We start from the raw sequence: 24379 nt of genomic DNA on the forward strand, positions 1-24379 counted from the left end.
CTCCCCTCACCTGCTGCTGCAGAGAAAACAACCCAGGTCTGGCCAATCTCTCCTTGTAGCGCAAGCCCTCTAATCCAGGCAGCATTTTGGTAAAACTCTTCTGCACCTTCTCCAAAGCCTTGACATCCTTTGTATAATGAGGCAACCAGAGATTAAAGTAGTTGTCTAGATGTAGTATATCTAGAATTTTATAAAGCTGCTACATAACTCATTTCCTTGACTAATAAAGGCGAGCATTCCACATGCCTTTATCACCCCATCAGCCTTTGTAGCCACTTTATGGACTTGGGGCCCCAAGATCTAGGAGTACATCAACACTACTGAGTCTTGTCGTTATCAGTGTATGTCCCTTTACATTTGATCTTTCAAAATGCAGTACTTCACATTTGGCCGTGTCAAACTCCTTATGCCGTTTCTCTGTCTGTATCTTCAGCTGATCTATATCTCATTGCCTCTTTTGCCAGTCTTCTATGCAAACCACAATTCCAATATTGTGCGCAGATCTACTAACCTATTTAAGTTACAAGTAGCAGAGTTCTTGGTACAGATCCCTGCACAACAGCACTGGTCACAGACTTCCAGCCAGAGTAAATGCCGTCAACCACTATCCTTGGTCTTCAATGAGCAAACCAATTCTGAATCCAAATGGCCAATTCACTGTCCATCCCATGCATCTTAATCTTCTGGGTGTATCTCCCATGAGTGAGCTGAGTAAATGCCTTACTAAAATCCATGTAGAGAACACCCACAGCTCTACTTCCATCAATCATCTTTATCACCTCCCAAAAAGACTCCATCATTATTAAGATATGACTTGCTCCATGCAGAGCCATGCTAATTGTCTCCAAGAGGCCATGGTTTTCCACATATTTCTAAATCATATCTCTAAGAATCTTTAGTAATAACATCCCTACCTCAGATGTGACATTGGTCTATAGTTTCCTGAATTATCCTTGTTTTTCTTGGATATTGGAACAGAATTGGCTGTTTGCCAGTGCTCCATGCTAGATATGACATAAAAATGTTGGTCAAGTCCCAGTAATCTCCCTCTTGTCTCTCTCAGTAAGCTGGGATATATCACATCAAACCCGGAGGACTTACTACTTCGAGACACACAATACCACTACTTTATCTTGAAATGCCCTGGCAAGTTAAAATGCTTCACACTAATCACCAAATCCTTTTCATCTTCCTCCTTGGTAAATACTGATGCAAAGTACTCATCTATAACCTCACTCACATTTTTTACTTCCAAACATATGTTTCCTACTTTATCCTTGAGTTGCCCTACCAGGGCCTAGTTATTCCCCTGATCTTGATATGCTAGAGCATACTTTGGGATTTTTTTGAATCCTACTTGCTAAGGACTTCTCATGGCTCTTCCTGGCTCACCTAATTCCTTTCTTGTTTGTTTTTTTTTGCTGTTTTATAATTCTGAAGAGCTCTGTTTGATCTTGGCTTCCTAAACCTTCCTTTACTACTTGACTAAATTCACCACCTCTTGACATCCAAGGTTCTCTTACCTTGCCATCCTTGTCCTTTCTTACTGGAACATACCTAACCTCCTACTCTGTACAATTGATATTTAACCACTCTCAACATGACAGATGTGGAGTTGCCCCAGAGCAGCTGTTCCCAATTAACTCACCCTAGTTCCTGACTAATACTCATATAATTTGTCCTACTCCAATTTAATTCTCCTGCAAGAATATACTTATCCTTTTCTTGGCAATCTTAAAACAGTTCTAGTCACTGTTCCCTTACTGTTCTCCCATGAAAAGTCAGTTACCTAGCTAGGCTCATTACTCAGCTAGCCAGCTCCAGTTTAGCCCTGCTCTTGTTGGGCAATATACATATTGATTTAAGAAACCTTTTTGGATGCACCTAATAAGTTCTGCCACATCTAAACTACTTGCACTAAGGAGATCCCAGTTTATATTAGGGAAGTTGAAGTCACCCCCAACAAAAGCCTTGTTGTGTTTAGACCTTTCCCTAACTTGCCTGCATATTTGTTCCTCAGTGTCCCAGTGGCTATTGGGGGTTCTGTAATACATTACAGAACTTCCCTAATATAAACTGGGATCTCCTTAGTGCAAGAGGTTTAGATGTGGCAGAGTTTATTAGGTGCATCTGAGAGGGTTTCTTAATATGTATATTGCCCAACAAGAGCAGGGCTAAACTGGAGTTGGCGTTGGGTAATGATTCAATCTTTTGTAATTTTGAGTTTAACCCATATAGACTTGGTGGATGAGTCTATTTTGGCCCTCTGAGTGCAGCTATGATGTTCCTGATTAATAGTTGAACTGCCCCCTTCCACCCACCTCCTCTAAAACATTGAAATCCTGGAATATTAAGCACCCATTCCTGTTTCCATCTCAACCAGGGCACAAACAGATTAAATCAAACATTTAGCAAGATGCAAGCAGAACACATTGAATGGTAAAACTAAGCCGAAGATATTGACTGTTAAGTAAAATTTAGTAGTGCTACATACTTTGGATTTCAGATTTGGATTAATCACATGTGCATTGAAACATACAGTGAAATGTGTCACTTGCATTAACAACCAACATCTGCTGGAGCAGCCTGCAAGTGTGCTGCACATTCTGACACCAACAAAGCATGCCCACAGTGCTCGGCAGAACTGAACATACCAAGCACCAACAGCAGAACGAGCCGCATTCCTCCCTCCCACACACATACAGTCCTCTAAGCCCAGGGCAGGCAGTCCTCTTTGTTAAATTACTTTAACAAAGTTGATGCACCATCAATAACTCTCGGAGACAGGAGGTGAACGATAGGCTTTTATTAGCAGCAAAAGGGAGCACGGCATCTCAGAGACTGAGGGAGGAGCAGTGCCCCAATCGCCTTTATACCGGGGTCTGTGGAAGGAGCCACAGGAGCAGTCTGCAGAATGGAGTGTCCAGACAGGTACACGTAGTTTACCACAAAAATGTCGCGATGTCAAGAGAGATCAGCAATGATCTTACTGAATGTGAGAGCAGGCCCATGAGATGAAATGATCTCCTGCTTGTCATTCTTACATTCATGATTTTAATATCTCTCACTTCCTCTTGTATCATTGTCGTCTATCCACTTCAGCCAAAAGCTTATACAACTAGGCTTCTGTAAACATCAGCATTTTTCAATACTGTTCTTTCTATGCAAACATACATTTTGAAGGTATCGTATAATTTCATGACTGAGAAGGTAGAACTGTTCAGGACAGAAAATATACAACTGCTTAAGTGTTATTAATTCTCATTTTCTTTCATTTTAATGTGAGACCAATGAATGTATAATGATTATTTTGCAGTTTAATTTTTATGATCTACAACACTACTAAATAACAATATAATCAAGGTATCCAAGGAACTACAAGATTCTACAGAATTTATTCCAGTAAATAAAAAAGGGTTATTTTTATTTTTGTGTTTCAAAAGTTCTGCTCCAAGTCTTGGTGAGTTGGCACAAGGTTTCCAACTGATTATAGATGTGGGCTGGATCTGTGTCATAGTGAGTCAATGGCTGCATGTTGGGGGTGGGGGGGAAGATAACTCGGACGCCAATAGAATCATGATTAAGTACAGTATCATACACATTTGCTTTTACACTTTTTTACAAAAATATTGCTTGTCACAGTCTCAAGTTTAGAGAGCGTGATCAAGCTTAAAAGATGAAAAGCTTTCTTGCATAAATTCCACATTTAAAAAAAATGACACTAACATACAAAAAATATCATGCTGCCATGTGTAAAAGGTGCCAGTCAGACGTGTTCGAGCTCAGTCCATTTACTTTACTCCGACCTCCCTCTGCCTGTAGTCCCCTTTATCCAGCCTCGGACAGTCTCCATATTCTAGACTGTACTTCTTAACAATACACCCAGCATCTTTTTTTTTTGCTTTTTCTGCTCTCGTTTGCTATTTTCTAGAGAATTCCACATTCTATGGTAAGTTAGTATTAGGCATCATAAAGAAATTGTGGGTCCAGACTCCTTTAATTCTATCTTTAGTTCGAGTTGGGATTGATATTACCGGTCATAGTTTTAAATTTCCCACTTAATGGGAATAATAATTCAGTAGGATACCCTTTTCCATATTGTATTTGCAATTAAATTATTAGCAAAATATTATGCATTCATTTAAGTTCTCCAGATAAGGAGGAAATGCTGTTGATGTTGCAGAGGTTGCTATCTGGATTAGTGGGAGTATTTGTTCTTGCAGCTCAAGATTGAAGGTATAGGTGATCAGATGTTTGCACTAGGATCAGAGTCTGACCATGTGGTTCAGAAAGGATGTATATTTGATTTTAATTGCTGGTGCACTAGCTCATTATAACTACTTGTCAGTACAAGTGGCTCAACCTTATGCATTTCAACCAGAATTCCATTGCACAATCGAAGTATGGCTGCACATGCAATTAGGAATGGCCTTCATGACCAGACTGGGTGCTGATATGCTTAGAAAGGACTTAAGTGTGAAAGGTACTGAAAGATTGTCATAAGGTTGCACAGAAATACATACAAGGCAGGTATCAATGCACAAAGAGAAATTTCTGGAAGAGATGCAATTTTGAAAGAGGCTGGATGGGCTGTGGTCTATAGTCATTTCTTACATGCTCAAATCCAATTCATCTGTCAGTAATTTTAATGTCCTAAAGGCTTTGGCATATACTTACAACCACCAATTATTCAGAGGAGTCACACCGTCTTATTTTATTTCATTGTCTTTTAGGTTAGATTGTTTAATAGTTATGCCTAATATTTGAAAGGTTTCAGCCCAAAATGTTGACTCTCTGTTCCTTTCCATAGATTTTGCCTCACCTGTTGAGTTCCTCCAGCGTTTTGTGAATGTTATTCTGGATTTCCATCACCTACAGAATCTTTTGCATTTATTTAAAGGGAAATTTTAGTTAATTAGCTTTGACACAGAAATAACAAATTCATTTTGAGATGTGGGACAGTCATTTACTATAAACCATGACAAATATGTATAATTGAAGGATGTTATTTAGAACATCAATAAACTGAACCAAAAGCAGTTCATAAATCATTTGAATACTAGAGGAGAAATGTGAAATTGTGTATGATTTTATTAAGTGTTAACACAAGATTCTGCGGATTCTGGAAATCTTGAACAACAAAGACAAAATCCCCTCCGGCATTTTTCTGTGTGCTGATAATATTTCAAAATGGCTTTTGCAGTGTATAATTGTTTTATATAGGGATAGTGCTATAAATTAATTGCAATTAATGTCTTTTAATGGAAATGCAAATTAATTTTAAAATGTTGATCATGTATGTTTTTAAAAATTTGGTCTGGAATTTCCCGATTACTAGTATACCATCCACACTTGCCATTGACCTTTGTATTGTCTGCATGTGGCTTCTGTGCATCCCCCTACTTTAAGAATTTCTGCCCTGAAGCCTCTTCAGCAGAACTCTGCTGATGTCATTGCCAACATGTAGCAGGGCCCTACAGAAAAAGCTCCACCCACATAATACTGGCAACTAAGAAATGCCCCTTGAATTAGGTAGCAAACTGCCTGAAATATTTTTTTGTCTCCCTATTTATCAGAAATATTAACAATTATTTAAATCAGTCAAACATTAAACTGTATTTGTTTAAAACTTATAAGCAATTAAAAATGAACCTGATTGAATTATTAGCATTGTTATGCTTTAAAATGTGATTTTAAAAAATTCTGGATTTGAATTTCAGATATTATACAATCACACTCATCGTGCACTGAAAATAAACTTGCAAATGATTCAGACTTCATTTGCACAGGATTTGCAGAATCAACAGCTGTATTTTTAGAAAGCTGTTTTGTGAAGTAATAGTCTGTGTCCTGTCAGGTTCTTGCTTGATGTGGATACCACACATTTATTGCAGGGAGCAGGAATCTGCTTCTTGGCCATTTTCCCAATGTTCCCTTGTGTTGCTAGGGTGTGAAACTGAAATCAGAAGATAAGGAAATGTTTTTGAGGTTAGATGGAGCAGAGTTGGATGAGGACGATGTACAGCATAAGAGTCAATGTGGACTAATGCCGAGAGGCTTTTACTGTGCTGTACACAATTTGTAATGATGTATCTTCAATATAAATGGAGCACTTTGAAATAAAATTGTTCCAACAAAGGAAATCAATTCTTATGGTTTCCATGTGATAAAATAAAAATCCTGTCATGTTCTACAATATGCTTCTGTAACCTCAAAATACATCCAAGGTGCTGTGCTTCAGAGTACAGGTTTGGCAGATGTAATTTTGAACTAATAAAGGGGGTTTCTATAATTAGTATTTAATATTCATTTGTGTAGATCTTGTTACAAATGGTTGCTCAAGCAAGTACTATGGGGTAGAGTGGACGTAGTGAGCAGAGCCGGAACTGGACGCAGTTGGCAAATACACTAATGATAAAAGACAATGAGATGAGCTTTATTGGTCAGATATACAAAAGTCAGCATTCACAATGAAATGTGTTGTTTTCATCAATAACCTGCGCAGAGGATGTGCTGAGGCAGTCTGCAAGCATGGCCTCATCTCTGGCACCAGCATGGCATGCTCCCAACTCGCGAAACCTAATCTGTACATTTTTTGGAATGTGGGAGGGAATTGGAGTACCCTAGTGGAAATGCATGCGGTCACAGGGAGAACAGACAAACTCCTTACAGACAGCGGCAAGAATTCAGATCACTGGTGTTGTAAAATGTTACACTAATGGCTAAGGTACTGTGCCACCGAATGAGCCAAGAGGAGTACCACAAACTCGAAGTAGGGTTTGCAATGAGTGGAGGCCATACAGTCCACAGTGGGACTATAACAAAGACCTGTGCATTACACAATTGACAAGATTTGTTCATGTTAACTGTTCTACCTTATAGTTTCAAGATTTTTCACTTCCTTTTATGCAAACTGTCATTTAATGTGCTTCCTTAATTTGGAACCAAACAAGCATGAAGTGAAAAGTTTCCATTCTAGTATCTCTGTATTATGATCACTATCATTTAAAAATCAAAACTGGTTTAACTTGTATCAGAGCTAGTACAATTAACAGCAGCTTTATTCACAATGTCAGTAAGGTTGATTATATTTGGGAAGTACTGCAAAAATGTGTCCCTTGGCATAAAAAAGAAGAGGTTTATTTGGCTATTAGCAGTGGGAAGGAGGCAGAGAAGACAGTAAATTAGTTTCATAAACACGAGATTCTGCAGGTGCTGAAAATCCAGAGCAACATGCACACATGAGCGCACACCCCTCCCCCCCCACCAAGTGAATAAACAGTGGACATTTCAGGCCAAGACCCTTTTTCGGGACAGGAAAGGAAGGGGGAAGATGCTGGAATAAGGTGGGGGGAGAGGAAGGACGACAAGCTAGACGGTCATAAGTGAAGCCAGGTGTATGGGGAAGGGGGGGATGAAGTAAGAAGCTCAGAGGTGATGAGTGGAAGAGGCAAAAGTATGGACAATAAGGAATCTGATAGGAAAGGGCAATACTTTGGGAGGAAGGGGGAGGGGCAATGGGTGGTGATGGGCAAGTGAGAAGAAGAGGTAAGAGGATGGAGTGGGGAATTGAAGAGAAGGAAATAAGAGGGGATTTTTTTTGTTTGTGAAATTTATGTTCATGCTATCAGTTTGGAGACTACCTAGATGGAATATGAGGTGTTGTTCCTCCACACTGAGATTGACTTCATCGTGTCAGAAGAGGAAGCCATAGCCCAACATGTCAGGACGGGAAAGGGAATAGGAACTAAAATGGTTGGCGATTGAGAAATCCCACTTTTTGTGTTTGGAACGGAGACCATATTGGGAGCACTGGATCTGGGAGATGGTCCCCAACAGGTTCACATGTGAAGTGTTTAGGGCCTTGAAAGGAGATGAATGGGCAGGTGTGGCACTTCTGCCCCTTGTGGGGTTAAGTGTCAGGAAGGAGATTAATGGTGAGGAAGGAATGGACAAAGGAATCGCGGAGGGAGCAATCCCTGTGGAAGGTGGGGTTTGGGGGGAGGGGGGATGCTAAGGATGTGTTGGGTGGTAGACACCTGTTAGAGCGGAAGTTGCAAAGACTGATGTGTTGGATGTGGAGGCTCATTGGTAGTAGGTGAGGACAAGTGGAACTCCATCCCTGTTAAGGCAGTGGGAAGATGGGTTGAGTGAGGATGTCCAGGAAATGGAGGAGGTGTGGGAGAGGACACCATCAAAGGTGGAGGAAGGGAAAACCAGCTCTTTGAAGGAGGAGGACGTCTGATGTCCTGGAAAGGATAACATCATTCTGGGAACAGGTGTGGCGGAGTCAAAGGAATGGGGAAAAAGGAATGGCTTTTTACAGGAGAGAAGGTGTAGTCAAGATAACCATGCAAATTGGTAGGGTTATAAAAGATCTCAGTGAACATCTTCTCTCTGGAGAGGGAGAGGAAGATCGATCAAAAATGGAACAAGTGAATTTCAGGGCAGGGTGGAATTTGATTCAAAGTTGATGAAATTGACGAGCTCTCCATGGGTCCATGAAGTTTCACCAATTTAGTCATCAACGTATTACTGAAAGAGCTACATTGCCGAAAGAGGCAGTTATCCCTGCAAGTGGCAAAGTGCTGTATCTGCCCCATTCACCCCCACTCAGGGCCCCAAACATTCCTTACTGGTGAGGCAATACTTCACATGTGTATCTGCTGGGGTCTTCCACTGTATCCAGTCCAGATGCGGCTTCCTTTAAATTAGTGAGACCCAGTTTGGACTGGGTCCACTTTGTCAGGCACCTCTGTTCCATCTGGAAGAAGCAGGATTTCCTGGTGACCAGCCATTTTAATTCCTATCCCAATTCCCAATCTGGCGCGTTGGTCTGTGGCCTCCTCCCCTGCCACCATGAGGCCACTCTCAAGCTGGAGGAACAACACCTTGGGAGCGAGAGAGGAGATTACTCACAGGTCCTTGAATGAGATTTAAAAAGGAGCATTCTCAGGCTTTCTGGTGGGCCAATCAAATGATGATTCATTGGCAGGGGCAAATAAAAAATAAGGCAGGGACAAGTGGAGCAGTTATTGGAGTGGACCAGTGTTAGACTGGAGAGGCCTTGGTGATGATAGGCGTATCTAGTAAGCTTATTCTTCAATCTTGATCTGTTAGTACATAGAGCAGTGAGAATGGCTTCAGGGGCTATGTTGTGTTCTTTGTGTGAGATGTGGGAATTCTGGGAGACCACCAGCCTCCCGGATAACCATATCTGCAATAGGATAACCGAGCTGTTGCTTCTTGGAGAATGTTTTAAGGAACTGGTGCTGCAGCTCAAGGACCTTTGGCTCTCACATGAAACTTTGAGGAAATGATAGAGAGGGACTGAGGGGTTGTAGTCATAGTTACCCCTAAGATGTGGAAGGCAGATATCTGGGTGACTGTCAGGAGAGGACAAGGAAGTGGTCAACCAGTACAAAGTGCTCCTGTGGCCATTCCCCTCAATAATAAGTAGACTGTTGGGTGGGGTGGGGAGCTGCAGCTACTTGGTCTCTGGCATGGAATCTGGCACTTGTAGCTTAGGTGGGAAGAGGGGAGAAGAGGACTGCACTAGTGATAGAGGATTCCTTGGTTAGAGAGGTGATAACTTCACTTGCCCGTTGTTGAAATGATCCCACAGCCTATGGACTTGCTTTCAAGGACTCTTCATCTCATGTTGTTGATATTTATTAATTATTATTTATTTTTATACTTGCACAGTTTGTTGTTTTTGCACACTGATTGAACACCCAAGTTGGTGAGGTCTTTCATTGATTCTATTATGGATTTATTAATTACACAAGAAAATGAATCTCAGAGTTGTATATGGTGACATTAATGTACTTTGATAATAACTTTACTTAGAACTTTGGTGCCCCTCCTCCTTCCCTTTCTCCCATGGTTCACTTCCTCTCCTGTCAGATTCCCTCTCTGTTATTCCACTATGTTGACTTCAAAGGAACTTGCATAAAGATACTTTTCATTCTTTAAAATGAGAGAGAAAAGATAGAAAGTGGAACTGAGATGCAAGTCTTTCAGAGAGTCAGGGCATGTGATACGAGGAGGTCTCAGAGGAAATGGTGGATATGTTTTTAAAAAAACATTTGGACAGGTACAAAAAGAGGAAAGCCTTAGAGGAAAATTCCCAAATGCAGGGGAATGGGACCAGCTCAAATAGGTACCCTAGCAACACACGCAGATAGGTACAAGTACAAATTTCAAATGGGTACTTTGATCAGCATGGACGAATTGGGCCAAATATCCTGTTTGCGTGCTTGTGTTCCTCTAATGATTCTTTTAATAAAATGTAAATTCATGGATAGGTGTGTAGAACAAAATTTAATTGTGTAAAACATCCTAATATTATTGAATTTGATTATAATGGAAATTCATGTGTATATATTGCATGTGGATTCTGAGTGCTGATAAACAGCAAGAGGAATCTAGACATTATCTGCTGATGGAAAAATCATAATGATCAAAAGCTGCTTACTGTGGAACATCAGAGATGGGAAGAGACTCCACTTCCTCTCTTCTGCTCTCAGCCCATTTTCTCCCACCAGAACATTAATAGGATACACTATGTTTTGACCTTCAAGGTACCGTCTCCATGCCTTTCACCACCTTCACTAAGTCACCCCAGGATAATCTTCCCCTCTTCAGGCCGGGATGGCCCAGTGAATGACTAGGCCCAGTCAGGTTATCAGTCTTTCTAATTTGTGTCAGAGCTGGCAGTTCTCCTAAAGGGTCTAAGCTTAGATTTTCTCTTTCTGCAGATGCCGCCTGCCGGGATGGGGTAATGCCAGGGGTAGTGGTAGAGGCTGATACATCAGGGATGTTTGGGAGATTAGTTAGGCACACAATGAAAGAAATCTGGAGGGCTCTGTGGGTGGGGAAGTGTTAGATTGATCTTGGAGTAGGCTAAGAGGCTGGCACATCATCTGTATTGTATTGTTCCATGTCCCATGCTCTATTTCCAGCAGTGCATCTTACTGCATCTTACAGTTCCATCAATAGTGTTTTTTCTTCTGTTCTCATTCATGTTCCTCTGTTTACACCACCTCCAGATATATCAGCTACAATTAACAAGGTGGACACATGCTCTCAGCTGTCACCAATGCCACCTGTGACAATAGGTTTCTCCTGGTTTTTACCTTTTAGCATAGAGATTCCCTTTGCTCACACATAGAAACAGGTTCTGTCATCTGATCAGCTAACTGACCCAACCTCAATGCCAATTTCACGCTCTCTCCCTGTATCACTGGACTCTTGTGCAGTTTAAATGTCTTCCGTCCCTGCCTTGAATATGTTTAATCACTCTGTTTTCACGGATCTTTGGTTAGCTAATTCTAAAAATTCACAATCCTCTGAAAGTAAAACTTTCTCTTTAGCTCTATCTTAAATGGGTGATCCCTTATTTGAAGTTGTACCCCCATCTCCTCCCAGTTGAAGACACTTCCTCTGGGTTAAACATCCTCTCAGCATCCATTCTGTTAACCCCTCCTCAAATCTTTGTTTCACTGGTTGAATAATAGCGTTCAACCCAGGAATGAACTTCAACCTTCTTTGCATTAGGATATTTCCTTCAGCTGGTGAATATTTAATATTTTGGAGAACTAGTCATTGGTTTCATTCAGATAGGGACTGTTAGATTTCTGGTAGTTAATGGGATCTAGAGGCAAGGGGGATAGTGCTTGAAAATGGCACTGGGGTAAACATCTGTCTCGGCTAATGTGCTGCCTTGCCCTCGAACCTATTCTCCCAGTCCACTTCAGACAAATCTATCCTTGTACCATTGTAATATCCTTTATTAAAAATTAGGCTACTGGTTTCAGAACCGAGTTTCTTGCCCTCAAAGTAAGGGAAATTCTACCTCTTGGGTAATCCTTCACGATGGCCTCATTTATTAATTCTACCTTTTTGAAATCTGATATAGTGCAATGAGCCTGCTCCCTGACAGAAGCCACAGGGAACCAAAGAAATCATCCAGAATGCACTCCATGCAACCCTTAAGGCTACCCTTGCCAACTCTATTTGTCCAATCTGTATAATCAAAATCTTCCATAATTAATACACTTAATTAAAATCCTTTATACTCTACAATATTAGCTGTACTGAAGGACAGAGCCAGTGATATATTATTTCTTATCTCCAGCCAAATTGATTCTACATCCTGATCACTGAGCTAATATCATTGATTAGAACTCCTAACTTTTCCTTTTTTTTTCTTCCCAAGTATGAAATGCTCTCAAATATTCACTTCCCAGCATTGCCCACCTTGCAACCACACCTCTGAATTGCTATCATTAACAGACCCATTTACTTTTAATTGTGCAATCGCTTGATCTGTCAGTTCTGAATAAGGGTCTTGGCCCATAACGTCAACTGTTCATTCATTTCCTTAGATGCTCTCTGACTTTCCTCCAGCATTTTGTGTTGCAATCAATTCATCAATCTTGTTCTGAATGCTGCTCACATTTTGATGAAAAAGCCTTTAATTTTACTCATCATTTTAGTTAGTCTGACTCTATTTGCTCGCATACTCTTCTGTCCACTTAAAACATACAGTATGTTTTCCATCCTTTTTCTTATGTTTTTCTAATTTTGAAATGTTAACCACATTGCTCTCCACAGATCCTGCCTGACCTGCTGAGTATTTCCCACCTTCTTATTGACAGAGTATAACCAGACATTGATAATGTTGACTAACTGAAAGAAGTACTGATGAAGAAATCAGTTTAAATTGGGGAGCAAGCTGAATTAAATGGAATGGACGTTGGTAATTAAGGTTAATGACAAACATGACAATGTTGATGTTATAAAACGAATCAAAGCTACTAATGAATAGATGTTTATTAACAGTAGAAGAATGCTTGATAAGATTTCTCAACCTACTCTTAGCTTTTTGTTTTGTTATGAATCTGTTTACACCAATGGCATTTGGTAGGGAAGAGTCAATGCTAAAAGGTTCTCACCAGCAACAATCAGTAACTAAGATTTTATTCCTTTTAGAATTGCTTATTAAGACAAAACAGCACCACTATAATGGAAAGTTTAAAGTTTTACGTGAGCTTCATGTAGGGCAGTGCCTCTGTTCTTTGTGGGGGGATTGGCGAAAAGGGGTTGGACTCGCTAATAGTGGGGAAGAAAGCTGTGGACTGCAGTACTAGATCAGTGGACTAGCCAGGAGGGCAGGAAAATGACAAATCCCTATTCAGTCTGGAGCGGTACAAGGTATTCCATTTGTGAAGGGAAAATGGGGCTGTATCATAAATGATAAGATACCATGAACTGCGGAGGATGATAGGGATTTTGCAGTACTTGTTTGCAGATCTCTGAAGAGAGCAGGAAAGGTAGATAGTGGCCAAAGTGGTATATGGGATCATTGTTGTTACTGGATGAGACATAGTAAATTAAATCTGGAGAATTATATTAGAACTGTATAAAATTCTAAGCTGGGTACGAGTATAGTTCTGGTTATTGCATTAAGGGGAGGATGTGATAGCACTACAGAGATTTTAAAAATTTCAAAGATGTGATCAGTGGGTAGTTCAGAGGAAAAGGAAGAGTCAGTTATCGTGCATGTATCTGAGAGGTCTGGGTGGCAAGTAGGAATGTCTACTTACTGTAGTATCTAGAGGCACATTATTAAAAATAATTTGGAAGGTTAGAGTGGAGTTAAGAAGAAAAAGGAAATAATCTATCCAAACAGCTATATTGTATGGTTTGGAAGTGGTTACCTGAAAGGGAGTTGGAGCACAAATCCTCAGCACTCTTAAAAGGTTTTCTGGATGATATTCTGTAACTTTCAAGGCAAAGGGCCAGGAGCTTAGTGTGTGCTTTATATTCAGAGCACCCTTTCTTTGGACTGCCATGAGTGTAAGTTGATCAGTGGCAAACAAGAGGAAATCTGCAGATGCTGGACATTCAAGCAACACACACAAAACACACAGCATCTAGGAAAAGGGTGCAGTATGTTCCTGCTGAAGGGTTTCCGCTGGAAACATCGACTGTACTCTTTTCCTAAATGCTGCCTGGCCTGCTGAGTTCCTCCAGCATTTTGCGTGTGTGTGTTGCATACTGTATGATCAGTGGTTATTTTTCAATTTCTGTACTGTAACTTTGTATCATTCTATAATTAGCTGCAGATAGGATAAACTTTGTTTTAGGGGCTTTTGCTTTACATTTTTATCAAGTTTTATGTTCCCAGCTTCATTGGTGATTATTCAACAGTAATCCATGGTTGACAATAATAATGTGCACATACTCCATTCTACCAAAGGCATTCCTTCCCCTCTATGCAATTTAAAACATTTCCACTTTTCCAGTTCTGGTCATATTAACCTGAAATATTAACGTTTTTCCTGTCACCACAGATGGTGTATTACCTGCCGAACATCTCTAGGGATTTCTGTTCTTGTTCTGGGTTTCCTGCATTCACAGTTTCTGCTTTTCACCACCTAACCCGGCCCGTTTTAAATCTGTTTCAGGACTCTGGACATTCTTGTGGTTCGTAAGCTTCTGCTTTTTGGCAAATCAGTGGCAACAAACCCCATCAGCCGACCTTCCGTTCAACCAAGGTGCCGATGCTGCGCGGGCTGCCATTGCCTTTTCCTTCTTTTCTATATTGTCCTGGGTAAGTATTTGTTAGAATTTAAAACACTATGAGCATCCTTGATCACAAGCTGTTGTTGAGGCCCTTGCATCCAATAATCCAGGCAGTGTGAAAGCGGATAAATGCCAGCCCAATGAAAAAATCAAATTTCTTATTGTCCCATTTCTGTCAGCTGTTATTCAAGCTGTCCAGTTGCAGGAAGTTATGAGAATGATTTTGGCCTAAGCTTTGTGCTTCTGATGTAGATGCGAGAATGCTGCTAGATCGAACTGTGGCCTGGCTGACACTGTTAGTGAAAGAGCCATTTGAGAGATATAATCTGATTAAAAACCTGTATCAGATCTGAAGTTCTGTAGTAGAGTACAAACGTTCCCTGTACTCTAATAAATTATGATAAATTTTGTCACTTTTTTTCAGGGGTACTTGTCTCTCTTGGCCTTCAACAAATTTAAAAATATAGGATTTATTGAAGATGTCCAAAGACTGGTCCTTCAGTCTTCACCATCTTCACCAATATAAACCAACCCTTGTGCCTGTTAACAAACTGACTGTATCCCTATCACAATATCTTTTTAATATCATTAACAGAATGCATTAAATTATTGATAAGATTTTATTTCATTGTGCTCTGAGACTAAATAATTAACATCTTACTGCGTAGTAGTTTACCTAACCAAGATACACTAAGATTAATCATGTTATTGAAAGCTGTTTTGCAATAACCTCCTGTGTTCACAAGTCACAAAGTTAACCATGTTAGCCTTTCACAAAACCATTTGGACATTATTTCTGAGAAGATCATAGCTAATAGATTCTTTTCAGCTCACTTTCATAATTTAATTTAAATAATTCCCACAAAACTGAAATCAGAGCAGGAATAATTGCCAACAATCTTGAATGCAAATAAATCATACAAAATCCAGATTCCAATGCTAAGTACTAAAATACGAAATATTGCCACAATGCTCAAAATTCTGGAGGAGAGCTGAGCAGGTCAGACAGCATCTATGGAAATGAATGTTTCGGGCTGAGACCTCTCTTTGTTTCAATGTTTCAATCTTTCAATGTTTTGGGCTGAGACCTTTCTTTGGGACTCATTATTAAACAATATTAGCACTATTGTTTTCACTTTATGTACCCCGTAATTGAAAATATAGTGTAGTTTAGTCAGAAATGAGATGCAAAAATTTCCCCATGTGACAAAAAAAAATTCACCTGTATTTTGTTAGCAGTATGCACCTTTTTATGAATTTAGTCACTGTATGTAATAACCTGTTTATAATAATTTACGACACTTCTTTTCTGCCATACAAAAATCCTGACTCTTTACATGTAACAGGCTGTATATTCAGTACAGCTTTAGTTCCATTATGTGAAATTAATGTGGAACGTATTGCACTGACAGAGTAATAAATGAAAGAACTTTAAAGTAGTTGTTTTCGCAAATGTGCAAAACATTGGTAATACATAAGTTTAAAATGAATTTAATTAATATTCTTGGGCAGTGGATGGTGAAAGTAAAAAGACAGGTTATAAGATTTGCTATGAAATTATACAAATCTCATTTGGATTACAGTGAGAGAGATGCATTTGAACATCAGTTTCAGAAATCATTGCCCAACATATGGTTGAATACCTAAAGCAAACAAGTCTTATTGTAGTGATTTCTGAACACTTGTGTGTTTAATCTGAGAACATGGAATACTGCATTGTAAAGAGACTTGACTAATCTCCACTAAATTAACTGCATTTCTGTTATATTTTTCCTGTATGTGCCTAATTATCATATACTAACAAACATAATTATATTTTTCCTTTAATGAATCTCATTAAAGGCTGGTCTAACCATTAAGGCATGGCAGAGGTACCATTTGGGAGCTGACTCATCACTCTTCTCCCACGATCACTTGGACGCTGGCCATCCACCATTCAGTACTGGAATAGAGAACACAGAAACCTTCCAGAGCCCACCATTTGCTGAAAACCTGGGTACAACCTCCAAGGGATACCAAATGCCATCGTATTAGAGACCAAAGGTCCTACTTGTCACTTAGAAATACAGTTTCCCTTTTGTTGGCCTAGATAGATTTCTAATCCAGCCTATCAGAGATCAGATCTATTTATTGCCTTTTGTGTATCCTCTTAGCCCCTCCACACTGTTTGAACTACGTCTTGTCAATTCCCACCAAGAGTCCTGATCTACTGCGTGAACTTGCGAACAGTTTGCATTTTGCAACCGTTTTTCACAAACGATCAAGTCAAATTGTTGAAGGAACTTGTAAAGCTGCATGGGGACTTGATATTTAACTAATTAAACTGAAGCCTATGTGGGCCAATGGAAAAGGGATATTGTAATACAGATCTTATCTGTGGTGCAATGTGGTTCACTGGTTGGTTAGCTGCAAGAGTACTAAAGTGCTGTCCAAGATCATTAGGCTTTTCATGTGCTAAACTGATGTTGGGTAACCTTTCTTTGGCTAATAGTGTAGTGTACTCACTATATTAGAGGTATTGTCATTCTTGTATTAATATGTAGAATATACTTTGGAAACAGCCTCTTCCAACAATAAAGCACCTATTTAGTGTTTTAGGAACTCTCTCCTTGTTTAGGCTGTCTGTGAACTCATGATTCACTATTCCACATGATGTGCTAGGTTTTCTAGTAAGTGTATAAAGCTTTAACTTGTCAATGCTCAGAGCTAAGTGGGGATGTGAATTTTGTCTGTATTCCTGCTGTCTGAATTAACTGTATAGTTGCAAATTGTAAAAGATCATAGAGCAACTTAGAAACAAGTCAGCTGAACTTTTGAATAGGTACCATGCAAATATTTTAAAATACTGTTTTATACATGTGATTGCAGATGTATATGATTGAATAGAATATTACTCAAATAGTATTGATTGTGATTTTAGTACAGCCTGACTGTTTCTATATAACCTAAGGTTTTGTGTGTGTGTGTGTGTGTGTTTTTGTATGGTAATCTCATTCTTATAGTAGGTCTGTGAATGGAATTGTACATGAAATAGATCATAAGTAACCCAAAGGGGAAAGTCACCACACAAAACAGAAGGGAGTCTCTTAAACCTCTGTAAACCAGGAACACCTAATCTGTTCCTTGAGCCTTCAGGTCCATGCCATCAAAGTATGCTGGAACTCTTTTGACTATGGATAAGAGAATGTAATTAAACAATGTTAAAACAGTCTGAAACATCCTATATCCTTTTGTGATGTATGTACGTACTGCCAGTTGGATAAGTGTATCCTTAATATTTGAACTTTAACCTTTTTCACCAGCATACAACCTTTGTAACAATTTAACAAAATGATGCCAGGACAACAAAGTGCAATTTTGTATTTTTATTTTGTAGGGAATCAATTAAATGTCACAAATGCAAGACTCAAACAAAATTACTTAAAATATCAGCAATGGTGCAAGTTTTGAATTTAATTTTCTAATCACAGATGTGCCAAGCATTTTATAAAGACTAAATAAATATGTGGGCTGGTAAAGTGGAAATATTTTCCAGTTTGATCATTTGGGAATTTATCTTGAAGGGAAATGGGATCTAATAATCAGACATAACTAATAATTCACTTGTATTTGAATTCACCACTTCCTAGGATTGTTTCTGACAGTGTGTTTATTTAAACTGACCACACATCCAGAGAAAGTGTCTTGTTACTAAACCAATTCTGCGATTTCCTACTTTATATTTAAGTAATTCCTCCACTTGAACACAATGTAACTTTAACATTACAAGATTTAATACAGATTCTAAATAAGAGGAAAATTAAATGACCTGCCTGCAAGTGCTTACAATTATTTTCTTAGTAAAATTAATTTAACAGGGCTAAATTAGCTGATATTAACTCCATACTGACACATACTGCTGATATTTTGTTTTGTAGAGAAACAAACAGTGCCTTTTTTTAAAGTTTAATGAAACCAAACATCACAATAATCCTTTTGACTATGTGAATGATATATGGGGAGTAGGGGGAGTGAGGGATGCTGAATCTGTAGGTTAAGATAAATCATATTAATGATAGAGTATTGCAAATGTGGTTTGCATAAATTTGCCAGAGTAACTGTTAACGCTTGTATATAGCAGTTAAAAACCCTTGTTTGTAAGAGAGACGACCTAAGCAGCACCCTCTTCAATGGCCTGCAATCTAAGTCCTTAAAGGCAATAAAATGCAGAAATATAAAAAGGTGCCGATTAAATTCATAGCCACCCAGAAGAATATTATGCAGCCCAAAGTATTTGTGTCAGGTTTCTCAAGAACTATCCAATTAGTCCATCTACTTGTCTTTCCCCACCAACCTACAAATATTTATCCTCTTCCCTTTTTAGGAGCTAGTATTGAATTTGAATGAATCAAAATTAACATTACTAGTTGCATATGCTTTTCCCTCTCTCTCTTTGCATACTTAGTTTACCTCTGCCTCCTCTCTTAACAATTCATTCGCCAGTTAAAACAATTTTTCCACATTTGTTTACACAGATTTGAACACGTCTTTCAAATATTGTCTCTGGCCTCTCTAAAAGGAAAAGATCTTGTGTGTCTCTCTTCACCTATATAAAGTCACTCATTGTTGGTGCTGTTCTGGTAAATATCCTCTACACCCTATCAAAAACATTCATAATCATTCTACAGTGCAATGGCTGGAACTCAGAACAATATTTCTAGTAGGGTTCATGCAACCTTTTGGGAGGCTTGCATTTTTTTTATTGTAGGACTTAATTTAGCCAAGATCTCACTGAACCCATGTTTTGCAACATGTCCTGCAACTTTAAAAAAAAACTTGTATACGCTTACTGCCACTCGATAATGATCCCATCCAATCTCATCAATGTTCCTACAGCTCTTTTAAAATTGCAGCATTTAATTCATATTGACGTACTTTTCTAATGAAAATCACTCGTACTTCTATATGTTACAGTTCATTTTCCAAGTATTTGCTCACTTAACCCATTCTGTATTCCTGGAATGTGATACTACTCACTATTTACTCAATTTCATAATTTCAAAGTTTTCAAAAAAAACTATCTTCCCTATACATTATGTCCAGGTCACTGAAATATATTAAGGAAAAATGTTTAAAATGTATACAGTATCATTAATTCCTTTCTTGAAAAGCTCTTTCTGCCACTTAGCCAATTTTTAAAAATCTACCCCCCTTAATCACATGGGCTTTAATTTTGTTAACATGCCATGCGATCTGTCAAATGTATTTTTTGATGCTGGTCTTTCCATTTTGAGAACTGGGTTCAAGCTATCCTGAACAGTTAGGACTCCCTCGTTGAGAGAGGATCTTTAATCCAATGTAAAAAGTAGTTATACTTGGAGAAGTTCAAATAAATCCTTTACCAGTAGCAGGTGTGGCTTTCTATTTGGCTTTTAGCTGGCAATGTCATTTAATCGGGCCCCAAGATTGGTGATGTGGAGCAAAGATGGAGACTTTAGAGCTTGGGATAAATGTTGAGGCATGTCGATGTAGTTCTCATTTCTGTCAAGGTATGTGGCATAGTCAGGACTTGAAGCCTTTTGATAGCAATTTTAATTTCAAGATACTTGGTCAGGAAACCATCTAGTACTTTGTACCATTGATGCAATTTCTATTGGGCATTAAGTGAGCTTGAATAACTGTTTACAAACATATTAATAACAGTTTTAAATAAGTAGAAGCCTTTCCCATGTTACCCAATTTATTCCTGAACTTGAGGATAAGAGCCAGTCAAGATAGACTTGCAATCTTCCTAAAGGAAACAGCCTTGCCTCCACTTGATCTAATAGTTTCTTATGCTATATGCTTTTAGTTAGCGATACCTTTGCTTCAAACCTCAGTCTAGGTGTGCAATTTCACACGTTTATTGTCCTCTGTGCAGCTATGTTTTAGTGTTGTTTATCCCCTTAACTGTGTACTTTCTGAAATCCATTATTAGTTGTCATTACTTGTATGTCCAAGTTATGAGATTGTGGATTCAAGTCCCAGCTCACAACAATGTAGATGAATTTTCCAGTGCAGACTGAGGGAATGCTCTACTGTTGGTGGCATCGTATATTCTGTGAGATGTTAAACTAAGACTTAATATGTTCTCCTGGGAATTTACAAACTTCCTTTGGCTTGCTTTGAGGAACATATGCCTTAAACTTATTGTGGGAGCATGCTGTGTGGATACCACTTTCTACATTGTAATAGTGACCATATTTAAAAACTACTTATTGGCTCTAAAATGCTCTGGAACATTGTAATATTCACTTTTAACATTGAAATCATGCCTCCTTATGACAAGTGCTTTCCTGCTGGGAGGAAAACCTTTACAGATTTTGATGTTACGAATTGAATTTGTGGCATTTACCAAGCCACAATATTGTCATGAGTTGTTTCTGCATATAAACAATAGCAGTTTTCATTGCTAGTACTGCCAAATTTAAAAAAAATGTAACACTCCAGCATTTATACCATTTATTGATGAACAGCTTGTATGAAATTAATTGGGATAATCAAGCTTTATGTGAAATGAGCATTCACTAAAGTGCATTTGAATTTAGTGTTCAAAATCTAGGGAAAATAGTCTCCAATTGTATTAGAGGAGATTACTCAAACTGTGATAATTGAGGTGAAGTAAGGGGGTGGAGAACTGATAGTTAACAGATCAACTACAATATTTATTAAAAGTGTTTGTAACAATTTGCCAGGTTTTGTTTCAAGCAAAGTAGAGGACTACCAATTTTCGTGAGGTTTTATTCTTATTGAGTTGATTAGTGGTCATAATTGTGCTAGTTTAGATTGCTTAATTTTATCACCTCAGGTAAATATCTGCTGTAGTTACTGTTTATTTAGAAGTAGCAGATTGGCACTGTCAATGTCCGTGGATATGCTGAAACTATGGCATTTGGTTTTCTAATCATCTTATGAACTTAAAAACACAACACAGATTTACAGTACTTGACAACTTTAATGAGGGTTCAGAAAAATCAGAAGTAGCCAGGCAGCAACTGCCCAACCTTTTATCAAAAATGCAGATCAAACAGGTTAGCCTAACTGAGCGATAACATTATTTTCCTGGACTAAACGATCACTTACGGTGGCTGTTATGGACACACTCCAATTTAAACATTAACTTTTCAGGAAAATGGTAAATTACATATTTTAAAAAAAGTTTAGTCAGAAGATTAGACTAGTGATTTCAAACTACCTTAAAGGTCTCAGATTAAACAAGTGTGGTATGAAATAAGTGTGCATATGGTCCAATTTAGTGGTTTATGCTCCCTACATCAAAAGTACCTAAAATACCCATGTTGCCATATTGGCTAAGTTGATGCCAAGAAACTGAACCCGCTGCTAGACCAGATATTGTGCTCCTTTCTTGCATCAGACATGTATTAACACTCCTGCTGCATGATTATGTTCTAGTCCAAGTGATTATAGTGACAGAAAATTTGCAAACAGCATTGAGTTAACTGAGTAGAACTACCATCATCTCTGCATAGTCTAGGCAAGGCTACTGATAGCTTAGCGCAGAGACTGAAGGACATGATGGCACATGTACATAACAGCGTAGCTCTCAAGCTGTAATTGCTTGGAACTTTAGCATTTTAAAATAAACTCTTTGGAAAATTCTGATCATTTGGTATGGTGAAACTTGCTTTGCTCCGGATATGGCATTAAAAAGCAGCAAGAAGTTGTTTTCTTGGATCTGGGTCTGATAGACAATTAGTGGCTCACACTCAAAGTGAATCACAAAGTTTGATTTGGCTCCTCTATCTCAATTAAATCTCATTCATTAAATTTCAGGTCCTTGTTTTTAATTCCCACCAATAGCATCACCCTGTCTCTGCAACTTTCTCCCACATGATTCTGAATGCAGCACAATGATCCGCTCCACAGAATTCCTTGGAGTGTTCCCTGTCTTGAAAGGGCTGTAACTGATGAAGGTTCTGTACCTTGTTTTTAAATTTCTTTCTGTGGTTTACTGAAGTGCCAAAGAAAAATGCCAATGCGCCATAGGCATTTTTAAATGAACAGTTTTGTGGAAATGATTGTAAATGAATTCAAACAAATTCTTTAAGGTACTGAGTTAAACTGATACCAAGTAAAAAGTCATTAAGATCTGTGATAACCCACTGCTTTATCATAACACAGCAATTCGTTTTCCTTCATGAATTCTCAATTGTATATTGGTTATAGTTGCTTTTCTTGGGGACTTGAAATGTTTTTGTGTGATGATGTCGGACTATCTTTTTTTATTTCTCAGGTATTACAGGCCATTAACTAAACGTTAACATATCAATGCATTACTGTCCATATGTGGATAAGTGGACACTGCATTAACTTTTGTTATATCCCATACAATTCCGTTATGAACAAATGTGCAAAACGCTGGAGGAACGCGCAGGCCAGGGAGCATCAATGGAAATTAATAAACAGCTGATGTTTCGGGCTGAGGCCCTTCTTTATGCCTCGGCCTGAAGTGTCAACTGTTCATTTCCACAGATGCTGCCCAACCTGTCGAGTTTGCCCAGTATTTCATGCTTGTTTGCTTTGGATTTACAACATCTGCAGACTTCCTCGTGTTTATAATGGTCCTTTAGTCATAAAATAACTTTGCACCTTGAATCTTTATTTTACATTAGATAAATCTCAAATTTTATGCTTTGACTAAATTTAATGAGTTATGGTTAATGAAGTAAACTGAAATTACAATCTAGCAAAGATCTAATAGCACAATCTTTGAAAGATTACAATCTGTATTCTAACATAAAATGTTAATTTTAAAAGCTATCAAATTGGGATCTTTTTGTTTACATACACAATCAAATCGTCATTTCATTGAAGAGAAAAGCATATTCAAGAAAGATAAACCAAAAGGTTCCAGTGTGGCAAAATGGTGCACATTGTAATACTCCCTCTTCACCAAGGTTCATGGTTAAAAAGTACAGTACAGTTACTGTGGTGCTTATGTTGTGTTAAAATAGTGTCCACAATCAGTGACGTATGGAAAATATAAACAATTAAGTGAACTACTGTATTTACATCTTGGTTTATTTGTTCTTAAAGAACAATGCTCTGTTGTTGTAATCAGTAATCTTGTGCCTGTGTACAATAAATTCTCAATAAAGATGTGTCAGTGCACATAACCTATAGATGGAGGACGTCATTTATTGCACAAATAATTATTTTCTGACTTGAGGTTCTCAAGTATAATATCTGCTTTGGAATACAATTATAATTATGTTGCATCTCATCAGGGTAGTTCAAAATAAGCAGATTTCTTCAGGCTAGTCCTAAATAATCTGCTTTCTGTGGTTTTAACTATTTATACCTTAAAGGGATTCATCACAGGGCACTGATGATGTAAAATTTAGAACTTAAGATCAAAATTCATGAACTCTTTAGTATGTACCATCTTCCACATTTGCTATCTGTCTGAAATCTACAGCATATCGTTTGCTTTTTAGTTCTTTAAATGGTGACTACCTTGCTTAATATTTTAAGTATTCATTATATCTGCTCATTCTCTTTTGCCTATTATCTCTTCAATGACTAACACCTCATTTTGAGATGATCACTAGACCAACAGTTCAAATTTGGAGTGGAATGGGAAAACATTGGTGACTGAATACAGGGGTTCCACAAAGCACTTACATAATCTCTGATGCAGAGAAGATAACTTTTTGGATGCCAAGTGTGTGTGGGAAACTGTTGTAAGAACCGGCTGATGTAGAACTTGTCCTCCTTCCTTCCCACCATGCTGGGACTTAGTCTTTCT

General features: G+C 38.4%; 1 protein-coding gene across 1 annotated transcript in view; it reads left to right on the forward strand.

The window, feature by feature from the left end:
- syngr3a (synaptogyrin 3a) overlaps positions 1-23741 on the forward strand; it is a 60541-nt gene extending 36800 nt beyond the window's left edge. Inside the window, exons 3-4 of the mRNA XM_059979569.1 lie at positions 14475-14620; positions 16435-23741. Of these exons, the coding sequence (XP_059835552.1) occupies positions 14475-14620; positions 16435-16626 (338 nt within the window). The 3' untranslated portion in view covers positions 16627-23741. The remainder of the gene's footprint in view (positions 1-14474; positions 14621-16434) is intronic.
- Positions 23742-24379: the final 638 nt, after the last annotated feature.

Source organism: Hypanus sabinus, chromosome 9, assembly GCF_030144855.1.
Source record: "Hypanus sabinus isolate sHypSab1 chromosome 9, sHypSab1.hap1, whole genome shotgun sequence".
NCBI lineage: Eukaryota > Metazoa > Chordata > Chondrichthyes > Myliobatiformes > Dasyatidae > Hypanus > Hypanus sabinus.